The 20,834-nt window shown below is 41.4% G+C and overlaps 1 protein-coding gene across 2 annotated transcripts in view; it reads right to left on the reverse strand.

Moving 5' to 3' along the window:
* Window positions 1-7,846: 7,846 nt before the first annotated feature.
* Window positions 7,847-20,834, reverse strand: part of ARL13A (ARF like GTPase 13A) — an 87,832-nt gene continuing 74,844 nt past the window's right edge. The window contains exons 3-10 of one of the 2 annotated variants that reach the window (XM_069986480.1): window positions 20,291-20,361; window positions 18,241-18,490; window positions 16,550-16,655; window positions 15,538-15,722; window positions 13,798-13,912; window positions 12,440-12,662; window positions 11,208-11,306; window positions 7,847-8,587 (exon numbers count right to left, since the gene is read on the reverse strand). In XM_069986480.1, the coding sequence (XP_069842581.1) occupies window positions 8,493-8,587; window positions 11,208-11,306; window positions 12,440-12,662; window positions 13,798-13,912; window positions 15,538-15,722; window positions 16,550-16,655; window positions 18,241-18,490; window positions 20,291-20,361 (1,144 nt within the window). In that variant the 3' untranslated portion in view covers window positions 7,847-8,492. Of the gene's footprint in view, window positions 8,588-11,207; window positions 11,307-12,439; window positions 12,663-13,797; window positions 13,913-15,537; window positions 15,723-16,549; window positions 16,656-18,240; window positions 18,491-19,055; window positions 19,113-20,290; window positions 20,362-20,834 lie in introns of those variants that run through there. The other variant, XM_069986481.1, reaches the window with a different exon arrangement.

Consider the following 20,834-nt stretch of genomic DNA (forward strand, 5'->3'; position numbering starts at 1 on the left):
GCTGTCTGTCTGCTGAAGCGTGCCCCTCCCCGGTAGCTGGTAGTGAGGCGCCCTTTATCGCACACCCCAAAGGCCAGCCCTGTCAATATCCAAGAAGTCCTTATATAACTACCGTAACAAACGCTTATGTTCCTTATAAACACGCGGTCTGGCTGGTATCACTGCTCTTGTTTATAGGTAAAACTACCTCCACAAAGGGCAAGTGGTGAAGTCACCCAAAAAACCTACGGAAGCCATAGAAGAGCAAAATAGACTCGACATGTTTCAAAAGACTGGTCTTTCTTTCCCTGTTTTCCTTCCAGGTATTCTCTATATTGGCTCTTAGGGTAGGTTCACACTGCGTTTTTGCAATCCGTTTAATGGATCCTTTTTTTTTAGCAGTCAAAAAAGTAGTACTTTATTGTGCGTCAAAAAAAACGCATCCGTTTTGATCGGTTTTTTTTTATAATGGAAGTCAATGGAAAAAAGGATCAAAAACGGATGCACACAAATGCATCCGTTTTTTGCAAAAAACTGATCCGTTAAACGGATGCTGAAAACGCAGTGTGAACCTAGCCTAAGCCTTCATCGTAGCATTAGAAAACTTCTATATAAATGTTCATTTTCTGTGTTTAATCCTGCAGGTGGGATCATGTTCAAATATAAAATATATTTGCTCTCCACTTTGGACATTTGTTTAATAAAATGATCACCTTGCTAGTTTGGTTAGTTGTTATGTTGTTTCTGGAGCCCCCAGGTCCCTAACAGGGCTGCTTAAGGGTATGCTCACACCTACCAGATCCGCAGCGGATTTGACGCTGCGAGTTAGCAGTGAGTTAACTGTGAATTTGAATGGGTCCCGGCCGGCTTTCGGCCGGCGGCGCAGGGGTTAAAGGGGCCTGGTCCCATACACGCAGCGGGTCCGCTGCGTGTATGGGACCCATTCAAATTCACAGTACTGGATCCGCAGCGGATTTCGCTGCTAACTCGCAGCGTCAAATCCGCTGTGGATCCAGAAGGTGTGAACGTACCCTTAAGGAACAACATTTTGTTTCCTTTACCACACATCAGCTTGTAATTAAATGAATTAAATACAGTTGTTATTTTTTAACGTATACGTTCATCTCTATGGGGGAAATTTATCAAACTGGTGTAAAGTAGAATTGTCTCAGTCGCCCCTAGCAACCAGTCAGATTCCACTTTCCTTCCTGACAGATTCTTAAAAAATTGAAAGGTGGAATCTGATTGGTTGCTAGGGGCAACTAAGACAATTCTACTTTACACCAGTTTGATAAATCTCCCCCTATGTTTTTTTACTGTTTATCTTGATAAAAATAAGAAGACAACTTTATTCAACAGATTGGTTCAAACACAACAATACCCAAACGGTGTAGGTTATTATTTTACAGTTTAGTACTTTTCTAACCTACAAAAACGGCTTGCACACAATTTGTTAGACTTCACTATGATATCTTTATTCGAATAATAAAAATGGACACAAAACATCCAGCACTATGACATAGAAGCCACCACACAAACACACATGTGAGATAGTAGGCAAAGGTAAAATAATGCATACAGACGTAGCAAAGCACAGTAAGCTAAACAAATAATGTTATAGCAAAAGGGACATATTTTAAAATAGCCACAGTGCCTAATCCTTATGAAGAGATGTATACAGACCACCACAATGAGAACACATTCTATGGAAGTTTTTCTTGGCACCATCTTGGGACATACATGTTTTACTTGGAAGGTGGGGGCAGTGAAATAAGCAGCATTTCTGTTGTTTTTTGTTAATAGGTATTTTTGCGCCATGTTATACTGGAGAAAAAAATGTGTCGGTTTAGCTTTATGTAGCTCTCTCTTTTGCAGAAGTTGTTGGAGTTTTTAGGGTAAATATAAGTTATTCATAGACTAATGATTGCATTAGTGCAAAATATTTATTTTCAGTGAGAACTTTTTGTAAAAAAAAAATAATCTGTAATTTGTGTAAATTTAGGATAATTTTTCTATAAACTCACTTAAAGGGAACCAATCACTGGAAAAACGCATATAGAGCTTTTGAAATGTGCTGTTAGAGCACACAGCACACTTGCCACACGTGTTTCCATAGCCTCCGTGCCTTCCCCCTGTAAGCCGCAAAGTAACTTTATAAAACTGGCGCCCTGTATGCTAATTACCTGAGGTAGTCACCTGGGCGGTGTTCGGCTAGCAGGTAGTCACGGTCCCCTGGGCGTTCTTCCGCTGTAATCACGCCCCTCTGGGCGTGATTCAAATGTCAGAGTGGCTGTGGCATCACTCGGGAGCGCGCCGTGCCATACGTCGGCGCGCTTACGTACTGATGCCGGACGCCGCCGCACATGCGCAGTGCAGCCGCTTCCATTCCGGTTGGACTGCGCCTGTGCAGAATAGCCTCAAACTCCGGCTAACAGGCTATTCGAGGCTATTCTGCACAGGCGCAGTACCGCCGGAATGGAAGCGGCTGCACTGCGCATGTGCGGCGGCGTCCGGCATCAGAATGTCACAGCTACTCGGCCATTTGAATCACGCCCAGAGGGGCGTGATTACAGTGGAAGAACGCCCAGGGGACCGTGACTACCTGCTAGCCGAACACCGCCCAGGTGACTACCTCAGGTAATTAGCATACAGGGCGCCAGTTTTATAAAGTTACTTTGCGGCTTACACGGGGAAGGCACGGAGGCTATGGAAACACGTGTGGCAAGTGTGCTGTGTGCTCTAAAAGCACATTTCAAAAGCTCTATATGCGTTTTTCCGGTGATTGGTTCCCTTTAAAGTGTACTTGTTGTTATAACTTTCAAAATCTAAATCTATCAGGGGATGTGAAATAAAGCAAGTTTGCAGTTTACATAGATTTTTTTTTTTTTATAATGCTTTAAAACAAAGCTATACTTACTTGTATCCAGGTCCAGTCTCATGAAGGCAGCTTTTTAGTCTTGTGGTGGTTGAAAAAAAAGAGACTACACACATAGGGGGACATTTATGCAGCGTCCGCCCGAGGTGTATGCCAGGGATAAGGTGCAGATTCACCCCTTCTCCCTGGTGTACACCTGCCGTAGTAATTTAGTCAATTGTTAGGACTCGGGCCGGGCGTTGGGCTCAGCGTCCATAGCAGCCATATGTTTTTCACTAACTTTGCTCTGCTGTTCTGTGTTGTAGCAAAGCCCAGGGTTTCACTCCCCTGGCTGATCAGCTTATGTGTTGTGTGTGTTCACTAATTATTGACTGACAGCTGACTCACCAGTTAGATGTCTGTATCTGGGCAGGACCTGGAGCCTCAGCCCTAATCAGGTCTGGGGCTGGGACTCCAGGCTCCATAAGTATCAGCCCTGAGCTCTCATTCCTCGCCTGCGATAGTACCTGGTTCACCCTAGAGTTACTTGACCTAGCCTTTTGTCTGTATTTGATTCCTGGTTACCTGACTTCCGCTATTAACCCTTTGACTACCCCTTTGGACACGATTTTGTACTGTGCTGCCCGTTTGGTATTTGACTTGGACTTCTGACTTCTCCTTATTGTGTTTTGTCTGTCTTGTATTGTTCTGAGTTTCACTCAGCCAGCCTAGGGACTGCCGTCCAGTTGTCCGTTTGCTATTTTAGAGCATCTGAGGCAAGAAGGTAGGGACAGCGGGGTGGGTGCCAGGTTCAGGGCTCACCTGTCCTTGTGTCTCCCTGTCCCAATCCTAATATCAATAAAGTTGAAGAAAGACAAGAGTCCATCAAGTTTAACCTACAGAAAGCCAAAAACCCTTATGTGGCAGACGTCAATTGCCCCATCACAGGGAGAAAAATGCCTTTTTAACTCCAATACGGCAATTATAATAAATCCCTGGATCAACGCTCTATCATATAAAATCTAGTGCCCATGACCTTTAATATTGTAAACAGTGGGATCGGCAATCTGACCACCTCATTGGCACTTGGTGTGGAGACGTCATAGTCTTGTATGTGTGATCATCGGGTCACTCGCGGACAGGATGGTAGTACACAGTAGAAGGCGCAGGAGAAAATTGTCCCTGGTATTCCCTGAGACTGGTGCACCAATATATCCCTGCAAGCTCAGAGAACCATTGGAACAGACATAACAAGGGTGGCTCCTGCCCCATACTACCCCTGGTTCATGGCCCTACACTCGCCCTTCAATTGCTCCCTAGGTGTTTTATCACTTGAAGTCATCAGGGGAGGTAAATAAAATACTGAGTGTAAATTGCACCCCCAGCAGAGTGCACTATAAAAGCAGCCCAATAGCGTGTCAACATCGTCTGAGACAGGGTATAATAGCCCTCAGTAGTATGCAGTGTATGGCTGTTAGGGACAGCCATATGCTGCATACTACTGAGGGCTATCACACCAGTACCCATACAAGAGGAGGCTGCTGGGAAGTGATCTGTACAGCATTGCAGCAACATGTGAGACCAGCAGATGACAATTGCAGCTCTAATTCCCATGTCAATTACTATAGCTGTACCTGTAGGACTCGTCATGGTAAAAAAAAATTTTTTTATAAAAATCCCCCTGATATGCCACTCCTACCCCTCCCATTGTTGATTAGTGATGAGCGAACATGTTCATAATTGTTTGTGTTTTCTGATCACAAACAATTTGTTTGATGGTGGGAATGGTTATAACAATCATTTTCGAACATACTGGAACATATTGGAACGCAATTTCCGCTTTGCACCTGATTATCTGTACGCATGTGCGTTACGCTGTGTTTACACGTAACGATTATCGTGTGAATTTGCGCAATAATAATCGAATTCGAACGATAATCGTACGTGTAAACACAGCGAACGATCAAACGATGAGCGAGAAATTGTTCATTTTGATCTTTGAACATGTTCTCAAATCGTCGTTGATTGTTCGCAAAAAATTTGCAGATCGTTCCATGTGAACAGTCGTTCGCAGATTTAACCAATGTGTGAGGTAGGCTTAAGCGTTAATCTACGATCGTCCCAATTATCGTTTCGTGTAAACGCAGCATAACTCTAGGCTGAAATGTACATAACGGCATCATTTACGCTTTGCACCTGATAATCTGTAAATGCGTGTGCCTAGACTGAAACTTACTCTTCTACTGATTTATTTACTCTTCTGATTTTTTTATGCCTAGTCTACACTGTGATTTTTGTGGTGTTGCAAACAGATTTTAACTATAGAGCTACAGTCCAAAGAATCCAGTGAATTAAATACAATGGGCAAAAACTAAAGACACTAAAGGGGTAAAATCAATAGCTTTTCAAAAAGTTGCTGTGTAGCCCCAGCCTTACGTAAGCTACATGGTGTGCATGCCGTATAGTGTTTATGATTTCTTTCTACACTAAGGCTAGGTTCACACTGTGTTTTTGCAATCCATTTTTCTTTATCCGTTTTTTGCAAAAAAACAGATGAAAAACTGATTAAAAAAACGGATGCATTTGTGTGCATCCGTTTTGATCAGTTTTTCCATTGACTTCTATTGTAAAAAAAAAGGATCAAAACGGATCCGTTTTTTTAACGGACACAAAAAGGCTATGTTCACACAACGTTTTTTTCAGCTCCGTTTAAAATGATGTCCGTTATTTTGAATCTAAAATAACGGACGGCATTTAGTTGTCTGGCCTCCCCTTAATGCAATGACTGGTGTTTGCACATTATTTTAGTTTGGGTTACTAATTCTCCTTTGGGTGCGGCTTAATTAAAAAGTCGATTGAATTTAATAGTAAAAACGGAGAAGGAATGGTGACAAACGAAAAACTGTGTATGAACTACTAATTAAAAACGTACGCTGTTTGCAAAAGACGTCCGAAAATAATGATCATGTTCAATTGATGTCCGCGGAAAAAAACGTCTGTTATTCAATGCACTGGACGTCCGCCCCATTGGCTTCAATGCATAGCCATTGCAGTCAGCTTAATCGCAGCAAAAACTTTATTTTTAATATCAAAATCGTCAGCCTTTTCAATATTTTTCACGTTGTGTGAACATAGCCAAATAGTGTCAGCTACGTTTTTGTGTCCGTCAAAAAAAACTGATCCGTTTTGACCCTTTTTTTACATTAGAAGTCAACGGAAAAATGGATCAAAACGGATGCACACAATTGCATCCCTTTTTTTCAAAAAACGGATGAAAAAAACGGATTGCAAAAACGCAGTGTGAACGATAATCGTACGTGTAAACGGAGCGAACGATAAAACGACGAACGAGCAATCGTCCGTTTTGATCTTTCAACATGTCATCAAATCGTCGTTCGTCGTTTACAAAAAATTCGCAGATCGTTCCGTGTAAACAGTCGTCGCGCGATAGTCCGGCCGCCCGCCGCCCGGCCCCCCGTTTGCAGCCCGGCCCCCCGCTCATCCGCAGCCCCCTGCGGCGGCTCGCGGCGACGGCGGCGGGGGGGGTGGCGATCGGAGCGGCGGGGGGGGCGACCGGAGCAGCGATCGGAGCAGCAGCGGTGGGGGGGGCGACCGGAGCGGCGGCGGCTGGCGATGAGAGAGGCGGTGGGGGCGGCGATGAGAGCGGCGGGGGCGGCGATGAGAGCGGTGGGGCGGCGATCGAGCCGACGCAGGGGGCTGCGGATGAGCGGGAGGCCGGGCTGCGAGCGGGGGGCCGGGCTGCGGGCGCACGATCGCAAAACGATTTTTCCGTACGATATATCGTACCGTCTAAACGCTGATCGTTATGAAAAAAAAATCGTTACTCCGACATCGTTAATCTTACGATCGGGCCAATTATCAATTCGTGTAAACGCAGCATTAGAGGTGAAAACATTTTTGTGTTATTCATTTAGCAACACACATTTCTTTAGTACATGTTCGTGAGCATATTTCTTTGATTGCAGCACCATCTAGTGTACAACTGTGATATTACCAGTCATACACACACCTTGAGGTAGATTGATTAAAATTCTAAGGCTCTATTACACCAAAAGATGTCTGACAGATTATCTTACAGATTTTTTCAGCCAAAGCCAGGAATGGATTTGAAAAGAGGAGAAATCTCAGTCTTATCTTTACGACCGGTTATCTGTTTATAGTCCGTTCTTGGCTTTGGCTGAAAAATTCTGTCAGATAATGTCAGACATCTTATGAACTACAGAGTGTTTATGTTTGTATTATGAAAGCAAGTTCCAGCCGCAGGTCTATCAGTTCTATCCTTTTTTTTGTTTATATATCAATTTCCATTGAGAGGCACCACTGAGGGGCAACATGGGCCCCTCTGCTGCCACCAATGCTCATGTTGGGAACTACAGGGCTGTCTAATCCCTGCAGTTCCCTATCCCCTGCTCTTATCAGCACTAGTGATACAGTAAATTTCTATTAGAACATAAAGAACTCGGAGGGAAGCTGCTTGTTACGGTCACTGTGTGCGCCAGCCTCTGCACAGTGGGCAGTGATTGTATTACTGCTGGCTGTGCAGAGACAGAAATAGACGTATAACCCAAAAGGTATGCATTTATTTTAATTATGTTATTTTACAAAATAATAAAATAATATTATAGCAATGTATTTAAAAAAAAGTAACTCTCCCGAGTATCCCTTTAATTTAAAGGGAACCTGTCAGCCCCCGTGGCGGGGTGAAAGCCGCCCGACCCCCCGCTAGAGCCCCGGATACTTACCCCATCTTGCCAAGTTCTGTTCCTGGAACCGGTCCCGGGAAGGAGATATCCCCGTCTGAAGCCCGACGCGCGCGCTGCTGAGGTGAGTCCGACGCCCATAGAGAATGATAGCTCCATTCATTCTCTATGACGACTCTATTCATTCTCCATATCTCAGCAGCCTGTGCGCCGGGCTTCAGACGGGCATATCTCCGTCCCAGGATCGGCTCCAGGAATGGGACTTGGTAAGATGGGCTAAGTATCCGGGGCTCTAGTGGGGGGTTGCATGTCCTTCACCCTGGCACAGGGGGGTGACAGGTTCCCTTTAATAAGTATGTTGTAATGTTGGGGTTATTGGGTTGTTTCTCAGTCATGTGCCTTTTATGTTTTTTCTTTTTTTGCCTTCTTCTATTAGTACCCCATAATACTAGGGTTATTCTCGCCAATATTACATGGTGCTATTCTCATCTCCAATAGTTATCAATTGTACATAGGATAGAGGATATGCTAATCTCTTTCGTGGGTCTAACTCACGGGACCTCCATTGATAAAAAAAAATGAGGTATAATTTTTTCTGACTGATGGGACCCCACTCATCAGCATGTAATCCCCTATTCTATGTATATCTGCAAATAGATGTCATTGCTGCTTGGTGGTGGGGGTGGGGGTGGGGGTGGGGGAAGGGCCTTATGCAAATCCCATTTGATTTTGGTACAAAAAGGAAAAACACATCAAGGATTGCCAAATCTAGCTTAATATAAAGTGCTTTAGGCTGAATAAAATACAATTTTGAATGGGTCTGAACTGTTATACCAGATGCAGTTGTATGGAGAGGTGACTTGGAAAGAATAAAGCCCCTTCCATAAGCTGATCGAACACTTTTTTGTACATTTTGCTGGCACCATGGATGGCTTCTCTTATTGCATTGGGCTAACTTCTTGATTGCTACGAGGTCTGTCCCTCTGTTGTTCTTGTTTCTGCTTAAGGGCATGCATAGCTTTTCGATAAAGATCTGTCAGACAAACAATAGAGACAATAGAATCAATATTGCTGGGATAGTGACAAAAAATGGAATAATGAAAGACACATTGCAATGATATTTTACGCTTTATGGCTATGTCCCCACATCAGGAAAATAAAGAGGAAGGCAGACAGCTGTCTTGTAACTGGACTCACGTTTGAAAGAACCTGAGTAGATCCTGGGACATCTAGATAAAGTTTGCAAATAAGTAACAATGTAAGAAGGATACATTTGTCATTGATGGTACTGCCTGGCAAGTTCAATATCTTGGTCCATATGATATTATTTCGGGCAATAATCCTGTCTCATTTTAGCTCAAATTACCTAATTCCTCAAGAATGACATACCTGTACATCTGTCTGATAAATTCCCACTCCATGCTGATGCCCATGCATGATAGCCCATGCAAGATATTGACCTAACCAGACTTTTATCTGACTTGTTATCTGTCTAAACATTTTGCCCATATGTGCCCAATCAGTGTTGACTCAAATTTTCTGACTTTCTCTCTTGTGCACTTATCGAACTGAAGAGACCATTGCCAATTTAGGGGCCACAATCTAAGGTGGACTTTCCAAGCAGGTAGGGAGAGTGGTGTGGGTGAAAGCAGGGCTGCATTGATCCCTACCTAACATAACGTGGTATAGTGGTTGTTACTGTCACTTAAGGCCCTATTACACCAAGCGATTATCAGCCATATACAGACGATTATCGGCCGCTATGACCAATAATGCATTGGTGTAAAAGCTACTGTTAAAAGGCAACGATCAGCCGACATGCATGATGTTGATCCTTGTCTTTCAAAATGTTGAAAAAAATTTTAACGATGGTCTGTTAGTGGTCTGTGATCATCGCTCTGAGCAATAGGAGCGGCGGCAGCAGACAGCTGCTATGTCCTATGGGCTCCCTGGACAATCTTTAGATCATCTTGGGAGCCCCTCCCACACCTCCTGGCGACCCCTGACTTGCTCACTGTCGGCGTGTGTAATAGCATCGGCAGCAAGTGGGGAACAAGGGGCAAGCACTGATCTGACAGGTCAGCTCTCACTTGCTCCTCACCATAGGCTCGTGTACTAGGGCCTTTAAACTGGCCACACATCATCAATGACACCAACCAAAAGATGCATGTGTTATCGGTAGCAGAAATCCTGCTATACTGTCTTTTTCTGTTTACTGAACACAATAAACTTGCTAAGCAATAGTCTCTTATGGTGCATTTACACAGAGAGATTTATCTGACAGACTGAGATTTCTTCTCTTTTTAAATCAATTCCTTGCTTTGGCTTCAAGAATCTGCCAAATAAATCTCTTTGTGTAAACGCACCCTAAGTATGATGCCAGAGAGTAGTGGATGTTCAGGCGGAGGATCTATCAAGTCCAGACTATGGGGTTTGTCACATGTTCTGGTCCTGTGTTCCTCATCGGTTTTCTTTTTCTCTATTTGCACTTGATCATTATTCTGGTATTTGGAAGTTGTTTTGTGAGTTTTTTGGCAAATTTGATGTTTTTGCATTTGCTGTGTTTTTAGGGTCTTGGTGCTTTCTGCATGATTTCTTTGCATTGTTCAGTCCGGGTTAGTGCAAAAAAATATAAAAACAGCTTAGTTTTCTCAGAAGGTTAAGGCAGGGATAGAGAGGGAATGATGACTAGCCCTATCTAGTCATTGGCTTTTTTAAACCCCTTTTTTCCTGATGACATGTATGTTTTAGTTCAAACTTTGATAAAATATAACATTTTCTCTTCCTATAAGAAAAAATTATGCTCATAATAAAAGCTAGAATACCACAACATTAATAGCAACTGTTTTGGTCCTTTTGGACCTTTGCCAATAATTTTTTTTTCTGGCCGGAGGATGAATGATTGAGCGTATGCTCCTCTCACGGAATTCCGGCAATTGACAGTTAATTCTCTATTGAGTCCTTCACATGTATCTAAACATCTAATGGAGCGATCAGTGATTGGCTGAGTGGGCTGTCACCCTCAAGACTAGTCCATCTCAGAAGCGGAGGCAGGATCGTCTCGGGACACTGAAGACCCATAGGAGAACAGCGGGGCGAGGGCAAAGAGGTAAGCATTGATTCTTTATTGTTTTACTTGTAATGATATAAATACTGTTTTCTGGATCCATTTGCCTAGTCTAGAGGAACACTCCCAGATATTCTTTGCATGTCTCTCAATGTTCTGCAATGTCCATGTTCTTAAGAGCTGGATGACCATTGACTCTCATAATGTGCTTCCTTCCATTACTAGTTATGACCTTAGAGTCTTTCAGGAAAAATAACTAGTAATGTTTAGGATTTAGCATCACAGGGCAAACTAGAAAAATATGTAGATCAGTGAATAAGAATTTAGATACAGTGGGATGGGAGAGGTAGCACATACAGAAAGAAGGGTCTGCTGTGTATGTGCTTATATGTATTTATATGTGTATTTGTACTATGCTGTGTTCAATTATAATAATCCAATAATTGGAACAGATCCTCACAGGAGTAAAACAAATTTTTAGAAGAGCATTTTATATTGAACATTGTCCACAATGATGGCATGTTCATATGTCAACCCTGTCTTTTTTTGATAATGTGCTGCCATAATATTTTTAAGCTGAACTCACCAAATGTGTTTTCCATCTCCCCAGTGCAGGCTCCAACGTCCAGAGATTTTATTTGTTTTTTTGAAACAGGTTTCTTTTTTTTCTTTCTTTTCTTGGAACCTGTATAAATCAGCATAATATTTTATTATGTCAAATTTTGGACAGTTTTAGCAAGAAAATCAAAATGCCATGTGGACAACATTAGATGGTTATTAAAAACAAAGCAGCTTTGATATGTTTTTATGTGGTTTTGACTTTTTTTGCAGGAGATTTTTGGCCCCATTGACTTAAAGGCTAAAAAGCACACCAAGAACTGATGTCAATTCAGATTTAAAATTTCCCATTGAAATTATGGTTATGTGGGCTTCATGTAGATTTTGATGCAAAATTCATGTCATATTCCACATGAAAGCCACATCATAAAATAAAGCATGCGTAAGCTTTCCATTTTTCTTTTTAGTGTGCTACTGTCATTTTTAAAAAAACTTGTCACACAGACATGTTAAAAGTATTGATCAATCTTTGTCCCGAAACCCCCACTGATCTCTAAATCCAGGTGAAGCATGTAGCAGCACGCTTCACTCCTCAACTCATTGCAGGAGATGGGCTACATTATAAGTCTATGGAGCCTATCTCCTGCAATGAGACATGTTGAACACCAAGCTGGGGAGCGAAGCAGCCACAATTCTCCTGTTAATATCTAGAAATTGATGGGGGTCTTATCCCTGAGAACCTTGACAGGTCAAAAAGTTTTATAAGTGTCAAAAACACTTGAAATGACGGACCAAGTGGTCTTCTTCTGCCGACAATCTTCAATGTTTCTATGTTACATAGTTTGTGCCCAATTTATTGATAAGTTTTAGGCAGTTTTGTCCCTGCGTTCTGGCTTAAAAAACATCACTGTGGCTTCACTGGAAGTGGGATGTCTGGCTTGTCTGTCCCTAAAGGCGGCCATACACCTTCAGTAACTGATGACTGAACGATTGTTCCGCTGTCAGTTAAATCTCCTGCTGCCTGTCCCCCCCCCCCCCTATACACAGGAGTGTTCACCACGGCCGTGAGCTTCTGTGTTTTTTATGCGGAGGGAAGAGGAGCCCAAGCGAGAGTGCTCATACTGTGACCTATCTCTGACCCTACTCCTCTTCTAATGTGCTTTAAATTTGCCTTTTGCAACACCCTATAAGATTTGACAAGAAGAATAACTATGCTGAATTTGCTGATCATTTGTACATTGATATTGTGCATTACGTTACCGTCATCAGTTGTTTGTAGATTATCCTGTGTATCTGGCATGATAACAGCTCTGTGTCCCAGATTATGGCAAATTTGAACGCCTCTGGAGGGCGATGTTCTAACTTCAGGTCCCTGCTCATCTTCTCCATTATGATTTACTTTCAGAACTTGGGGGGGTGCAGTTTTAGTAACTTTCACCTTTCTCTTTCGCTTTTTATTGATGCTGCTTAGATTGTGTCCAGTCTATAAAAGCAGAAAACAATAGATAAAAGGAAAAGAGAAGCAGAAAGGGCACTCACACTGAAAACATGAACTCTGCTTAGCTACAAGATCATACACTGGTGGGACAAACCCTTTAAGTTGAGACATGGGTGCATTACTTTAAATTAAGAACTCAGAACTCCTCACAGAACACAATGAAGCAAGCGGCCGGTGACGCAATTTACTGAATTGCGGCTGCAGAAAACTGACATGTCAGTTGTTTGTGGCATCGTATGAGATCAAGGCCGAAGCCTATACTATGTGTATACGCTCCGGCCGGGATCCTATAGAAGAGCATGCTGCGTTCCTAGGCGTACAAAGTACGGCCGTTGTTGCCGATTGCAACAACTGCTGTACTTTTACGCTGTGTGAACATAGCCTAAATGTGTCTTGTATAGCAGTACTCTCTGTTCGGGGGGAGAGGGGTTACAGCTATGAAGAGATTACCTCCACAGTCCTGTCCTCTGATCAGTAGCGGATTACAATAGGTCCGTTTCGGGCGGTAGCCCGGGGCCCTGAGCTCCTGAGGGGCCCATGGCCCCCCAAACAGACTTATGTTCAGTCATGATTTGCATAAAAATCGCTGCTTTTTACCGCAATTTTGCACAAATTAGGGCAAAACTGCAGCCAGGAAACAATACAGTAACATTAAAGAATATATTGATGGACCTTATCATGTGACAATGATGTCACCACAGGTCCTTTACAGGCTGCATTATGGAGGAAAAAGACTTAGTTAGTACTGCCATAGTTACAGTGGTTTGGGGGGGCCCAAGGTTGGTGAACAGCCCGGGGCCCATAGTAAAGTTAATCCGCCCCTGCCTCTGATGTAAGCCCCAGTCTGAAGTGGATCTGCTATGATTTAGAAGGTGAGGGAGACTTCCTGGGTCAGAGTACAGGGCTATAGACTCGCTATGCAGACCATGCCCCTCCCCCACTCCTGCTCCCACGCAGTACAGGGAGCTCTTAAACCAAAGCAATGCTCTTAAACCTAGTCACAATTTTGAAAAACTGTGAGCTCTTAAACCAAAACGCTCTTAAACCAAGTTACTATTAAACCGAGGTACCACCATACTATCTTTATGTAAGTATATGTACAATTGTTATATAGTTGTACCTGATTCCAAATGTTCTGAATGGGTTTTAGAGGCCTTTTCTTGCTACCTGGAAATGGTTTGTATTCCACAAGCTCTGTGAGGCTGTCGTGAGGCATATCCCACCCCAACACATCACTGGAAAACAAATATAAAACAAATGCAAACATGCCATATGCAGTAACAACTTAATGTTTTACACTTTTTGTTAGATTATGAATCTAAGGATATACATAAGTAAAAATGTAAACATCATCAGATAATATAATAAGAAATTTCTTCTTTTTATGGTGGACTATGGTAACAGGAAAAAAAATCATGGTTTCCTCAATCAGCCACAATATTTTAGAGGTATGCTTTGAGGGGATAATTGCCTTGTAATGCAGTATATGGAGCACTATATGCAGTTTAATTGAATATATGGAACACTATACAACTGGTGCTAGACTTGTAAATTACTGCTATTTAAAAACTTCAAACCCTTCACTTTGTTCTCCTAATCCAGACAGTTCCTGACATAGACAGAGGTGGCAGCAGGGAACATTGTCTTCACAACTTTCTTCACAACTTTCTCCAGAGCATACAGCAGTACTAGAAGGCATGTTTTGGGAAATTGAGGTAATTTACAAATCTGTATATTTTTCTAGCGTAGTAGATTTAACCCCTTCAAGACAGAGCCCCTTGATGCACAAAAGTCTGGGTCAAATTAGTGCAATGTTCCTCCCCAACTTCTAAGAGCGATAGCACTTTTATTTTTCCACCTACAGGGCTGGTTGGGGTGTCATTTTTTTGTGCCATGATCTCTTGTTTTTATTAACATCATATTGGTGTAACAGAAACATTTTGATCGCTTTTTATAATTTTTTTTCTGATATATAATTTATTAAAATCAGCAATTCTGGTGTGTTTTTTTCCCCCTGTTTATGCCTTCACCGTGCGGGAACAATAATGTTATATTTTAATAGATCGGACAATTCCACACTCTACGATATGTAATATGTTTGTTTATTTATTTATTGTTTAGTATTTTTATAATTGGCAAAGGGGTATCTTAAACTTTTATGGGGGGGTTTATAAGGGTTTTTTAATACTTTTAAAAACTTTTTTATTACACTTTTTTTTTTTACACTTTTTATCACTGAAAAACATGCAGCCAATAGACTGCATGTACTGATCTATGCTATACCATAGCATAGCATAGACCAGTGTTATTGACAATCGATATATAGAGCCTGCCTAAGAGCAGACTCTATACATGGATCGCCAATCTGACAGGACAGAGGTAAGAGACTTACCCCCGCCTGTTGGCACAAGCAGTCGGGTCCCGATCACTCAGAAACAGAAGCTTGTTCTGTCACTGAGTACCTTAAACGCCGCGATCGCTATAGATCACAACGTTTAAGGGGTTAAGGAGGCACAGCTGCAGGATCGCAGCTGCCTCTCATTACCTCTGTCCCCGAACACAGTTATGTGTGCGGGACTGCTCTCACTGCAGCCCAGCCCCTGAAGTCTGGAACGTATATATATATATACATTCCTACTACACGGGGTATGTACAATAGGAACGTATATATGCAGATTGCTGACAGGAAGGGGTTAAAAATCCTTTTTTTTTTTCTCGGAAATATTTTTTTAATGTGGCATAAACTCAACTATTACTCAACAGCTGCCAAAGAAAAAACATTAGATGAAGGAAAAACAGGAAAGCTTCTATTAACCATATTAACTATGTAACCTAGCGTAATGAAACAGTTTTATATTACCTGTGATTTTGAGGCCTCACAGATATTCTGTGGTGAATATTTTCTTTCTGTTCTGCACTGTCTTGTATTATTCGAGCACTAAGGGTAGAATAGCTGATGGCCACAGATCGTAAGACCCAACGCAGTCCTTTTAGAATAGCCCAGTCATGACTGGAATGGAAGTCTGTACTTGCTGAACATGGTTCCTACACGATTAAACATGGACATAAAATAAGTAAGTAAGCCGTGTTACAAAAATCCATAGGACTTTCTGACTTGCCACAAAAAGTCAATTTCAATTAAATAAAACCTGTCCATGCATCTTCACACTAACCAGGACTAGTATGGTCACCTCTTGCTTTGTGGAAAACCAAATGAAGTTGCGTGACAATTAGAACTAACATATTCTACTTAACTAGCAGCAGGAAATCATTGTCTTTACTGTACATCAATATTAAAACAAATGTATCAATATGATAACAGGTTTTTTTTCCTTAACTATTTTACCGGTGCCGGTGCAGTGATCCCGGTGGTGCGGTCCTTTTAAAAAAAAAACAAAAAAAAACACCGCCCAATTCCTGCACTCAGCAACGTTTCCTTCTTGTGCACCGGCCTGGCTATTTCCCCTGGAGGTGGGCCTGGCGCCCGTAGTGTAATGATATCCCCTCAGTGACATGGCCCTGCTTGATTCTAATGGAGGTGTGTCACTGTGGGGAGGAAATATCATCACACTGGGGTACCAGGCCCGCCACCAGGGGAAAGAGCCAGGGCAATGCACAAAAAAACAGCGCAGAGCACCGTCAAGGTAGTGAAAAAAAAAAAAACAGTTATCATAATGGTACATTAGCTTTTCAAATAAATACATTTGTCAGCAGTGGTTGTGATGTCACAGACTACTCATTTGACATGGTGCAGTAATATGCTTATAACTTTCAATGATTACAGTTGGCCTGTCATGTTATATGTTATATATCATTTTCTGGCTACTTCTACTGATTAAAGATCAGTAAAATTAAAGATCTAAAAAACTTACAATTCTGCAAATGGTCTTATTTTCATTTGCCAGTTTCTCTAATGACAGCAGTTCAATAATCTCACTAGGTAGAAGTGCAGAGGCTCGGTCCTGTTTATTTGCTAATCTGAAAAAAGAAAAATTGTGGATGATATGAGCATGGGTATATTACATTTTCCTTAAATAGCTATTTGCCCCACTCATGCTGAATAATTGACACAGCTCGTTGTATACAGTCAATCAGCATTATGTGTGTAGGTGAAGTACAAACAAGTCCAGCAGGGAGTTCTCTGTTGGAAAAGCAGTATATGAGGCAACCAATGGCCAGGGGTACCAGCTGGCACTATATGATAGACACAGGCTTGAGCGAAATTGAGACTAGGGACAAGTCCGCTCGCAGGCTAACAGTGCAGCCATGGCCCAGCAAGGCCTAGTACAATAAATATAGCCAATAATTTAGCTGCAAAGGCATGATGGGAATTGTTTTTTTGCCACAGCTGGGGGGGCACAATCTGATACCTGTGCCATATACAGTAATAAATCTATGACTGCAAAAAAAAAACAAAAAAAAACTGTTATGTGTTATTTCAGGTATGACCTTATGTTTGGAGTATATGTTGGTACAATTCCATATCAGTTTACCCAACAGATAGCAAAGTTTAGCGTAACTTTTTTTGCTGTATATACTTATATACAGAAGCATCCTGTACCACATGGTATAACATGGGATTCTATGGGTGATTTATAATACTGTAGAGTAGAATACATCTGTTGGAGGTATACATTAGGAAATACTCCCAATGTATACCTCACATGTATACGTAATAGATTGGACAATTACGCATATGTTTATTTATTTATTTATTTTATATATAATGGGAAAGGGAGCGCGCTTTATAACACAGGACGTACCGGTACACCCAGGGTCGTCTGGGGACAGGCACCCAAGGCCTACCAGTATGTCCTATGTCATCTAGGGGTTAATGCTGGTTGACTCCTCATAGGTGCCCACAGTCCATATAGATTACATGTGGAACTGATATCGATATAGATTACAGGTGGTGCTCTGTTGCCAAAGGTCTAACCGAGATACATATAATGAGAAAAGTTCTGCGGCACTCATCATGAAGTGTAAGTTCCTTTATTAAAATCCACCGTAATGCATAAAATATAAAGGAAACACAACCTTCCCCTGAACATCCAAGCAGGGTCAGGTATGAGAGGGGGAGGGAAGAGGTGTTAAAGCCCTTAATAGATCAGGAGCTTCTTTGATATTTTGCACTGGATAATAAAAGCATTTTCTCTGTTCTGGAAGCACAGACAGATATAGGAATGGTACCACATGTCTCCTTGCCCTAACAGCTATGTAACAGTCAGCAGTTTGGAAAATGAGCTTCTGCTGTCAGATTCACATTAAAGACTACAGGAATTGTCTCTGTACATTCCGCCAGCTATAGTCTTTCTTGTATGCTTGAAATTATAATGTAAAGAAACATGTAACTATATGAAGAGTTTAACGTTTCATTAAACTTTAGCATTTTGGAGCAAAAATTAAAAAAAAAAGTTTTAACATAATGTACTGTCTTTTTAACTTTATTCAACAATCAGATATTTTTTCTCAAAAAGATAAAGGAGCATAGAATACCACACTTCTGCCTTGGCATTTGAGGCTCTTTATGAAATCTAAATGAGAGATTGAAACAGGTACTCACATTAAAAATGGTTTTCCAGCCACTTTAGGGTGTTTTAGGACACTTGAAAGGACACCTGCCACTTCCTGTATGCGCCCATGGTCACTAGCATCCAATACAAACACAAGAGCATGCGCATGAGGGTAGTACAGCCGCCAATTTGCCCTCATCTTTTGTCCACTGGGAAGCTCAAGAAGAGTGAGCTCAAACTGGTCAAAACGCAGCTCTGTTCTGAATGCATCACTAGATGAAGAGATCTGACATGGTGGACCTAGGAAGGATAAAGTAACATGTATATGTTAGATTGTTTTTCACCTAGTTCAATATTCTTCCAATAATTCCCAGAGGCATAGTTTACTACACTTTTGGATGCCTCAAACAAAACATATGTGACCATCAAGTTGACTAAATGTAGTCAACATTGTAGACTATGTTTGGTCTGTTAAAGTCTATGGCCACAAAACTGGAGATCTGTGATATACATTAGAATTAATTTTTGAAGACACAAACATGTGGTAAAACATGGCATGTCCCCTCCTATGTCATCATACATTATAATTATCAAATAAATCAGTGTAAACTAACTTCTGGAGAGCATTTTTATCTGACCCCCCCCCCCCCCCCCTTCAATATTACAGACCTCAGTAAGCTTAAAAAGGTTGTGTAGAAAACTAGGTCTATACTGATGGATTATGTCAAATAAAACATATTTTTAATGTACAAGCTTTTCTTAAAATGTATCATTTAAAGCCTTACTAATCCCGCATGTCTGTGTTGTTTTGTTAACCTGTTGCTCTATTGTCTCCCCTAGGTTGGGTCACCCATGCTTAGCTCACTTGTAGTCTCCAGATCTGTCCCAATAATTCTGGCAATTAGTTTTCACTTCACATGCAAGCAAGGGGATTGTGGGAAAGTGTGTGCACTGTTACATGGTCATAGCAGGATCACAGCTCAGAGAGGAAATCAGGACATTCATAGATTCATGGAAGAGAAAAGCATTATAGTAAGTCTCTTTATTAATAGTAGCATTTTTGTTTTCCTTCACATATATGTATATGATACACATCTGATTTTACCTTCCTTTTTTCATGACACAATTTTTTTAAGACCCAGAAGGTGGTGACCTCAGTAATGCACATAGTGGGTAGATACATTATGGGTTTGTATCCCTATATTCTCACTTTTAATGTTTCTCCTGTACAACCCACCTACTGAAGGACACAGATACACCCCGCTATTACCTTTAAATGTTTTATTGTCCTATATAACTCTTGACCAAATGGTTCTCAATGTTTCTTCCCCATCTATAAACAATTTTTAGACTTTTTAGGTATCAAGGTACCCAATAAATCATCCACTTTTTGGCCAGGTCAATGGTTTTCATTGTGTTTTAAACCACCCTGGACATGGTTTTCTCTTCTTTCTGTTAGTTCTGTGCTTCTTCCTGAACATCTAAACCAGGGATGGGGAACCTTCAGCCCCCATGCTGTTGCAAAACTAGCTTTAGCTGTCCAGGCATGATGAGAACTGTAGCTTTGCAACAGACGGAGGGCTGCAGGTTCTCCATCCCTGATCTAAACTCTGAGAGATTGCCGGAGGCTGGTAAAAAATACATGCTGGAAAACAGGTGAAGTTAGCGTGAGGCTGAGGGGGCTGTGAGATTAGGGGGGAGATTTATCAAAGGATGTAAAATATACCCTGGTGTAAACTGCCTATAGCAACCAATCACAGCTCAGCTTTTAGCTCTTGTAAAATAAAAAAGAAGCTGTGATTCAACGTTTACAAAATTGTTGCATGGCGCTGCAGACTGATGTTAACTAAGAGTCAATGGGGAAACATGAAATGCAATACCAACATATTGTTTTGTGTTTGCCACATTTTTTTCAGGCATTTTGACATTTCTGTTCTCATGGGCAGTTTTGCAAAATGACAGCTTGCTGAGTGTCTGGGACCAAGTGTCTGGCATTCAAGTGATGCCAGTAGTGGCAAAAGTGGGTCTTCGATGTGCTGTGCTAGATATAGTGTACTTGCGTGAACAATGACATATTTATTTCATTAACCATCCAATTACCTCTTTTTATAACTTTGATTATTGAACTTTTGCCAGCATTTTCCAGTCCCAAGAAGAGAACAGTCACACTTCTGCATGAAAGAAACATACAAGTTATAAAATACATTGGGACTTATTTATGAATACTTTACACCAAAAAATGGCATTTGCCAATAATAACTCAATAACGCACATTTTAGAATGCTTCTTAGCCGAGCACCTTTTTCTAGACAACTTCAAAACTGTCAAGGAAAAAGTAAAAGGTAATAGGATCCTGGGTTTGTATTCTTTTCCCTGAGTTTACAAGAGTTTTCTCCCACACTTCAAAAAAACATATAGATTGTGAACAACGCTAATCTAATCTAATATCTAAACACCACTGTGGAATATGCTGGCACTATATAAATAAAGGAAATATTATTATTTGGCACATGCCATTTACAACACTTGTCCCAGTGGCATACATTGGCCAGGGCACACTGGGATACTATTGTTTATTGTAAAGAAAAGCATAGTCATCCGTGATTATATAGGCCTTAATGTAGATGTCCTGGAGCACCTACTT

This window comes from Dendropsophus ebraccatus, chromosome 10, assembly GCF_027789765.1.
Source record: "Dendropsophus ebraccatus isolate aDenEbr1 chromosome 10, aDenEbr1.pat, whole genome shotgun sequence".
NCBI classification, from domain to species: Eukaryota; Metazoa; Chordata; class Amphibia; order Anura; family Hylidae; genus Dendropsophus; species Dendropsophus ebraccatus.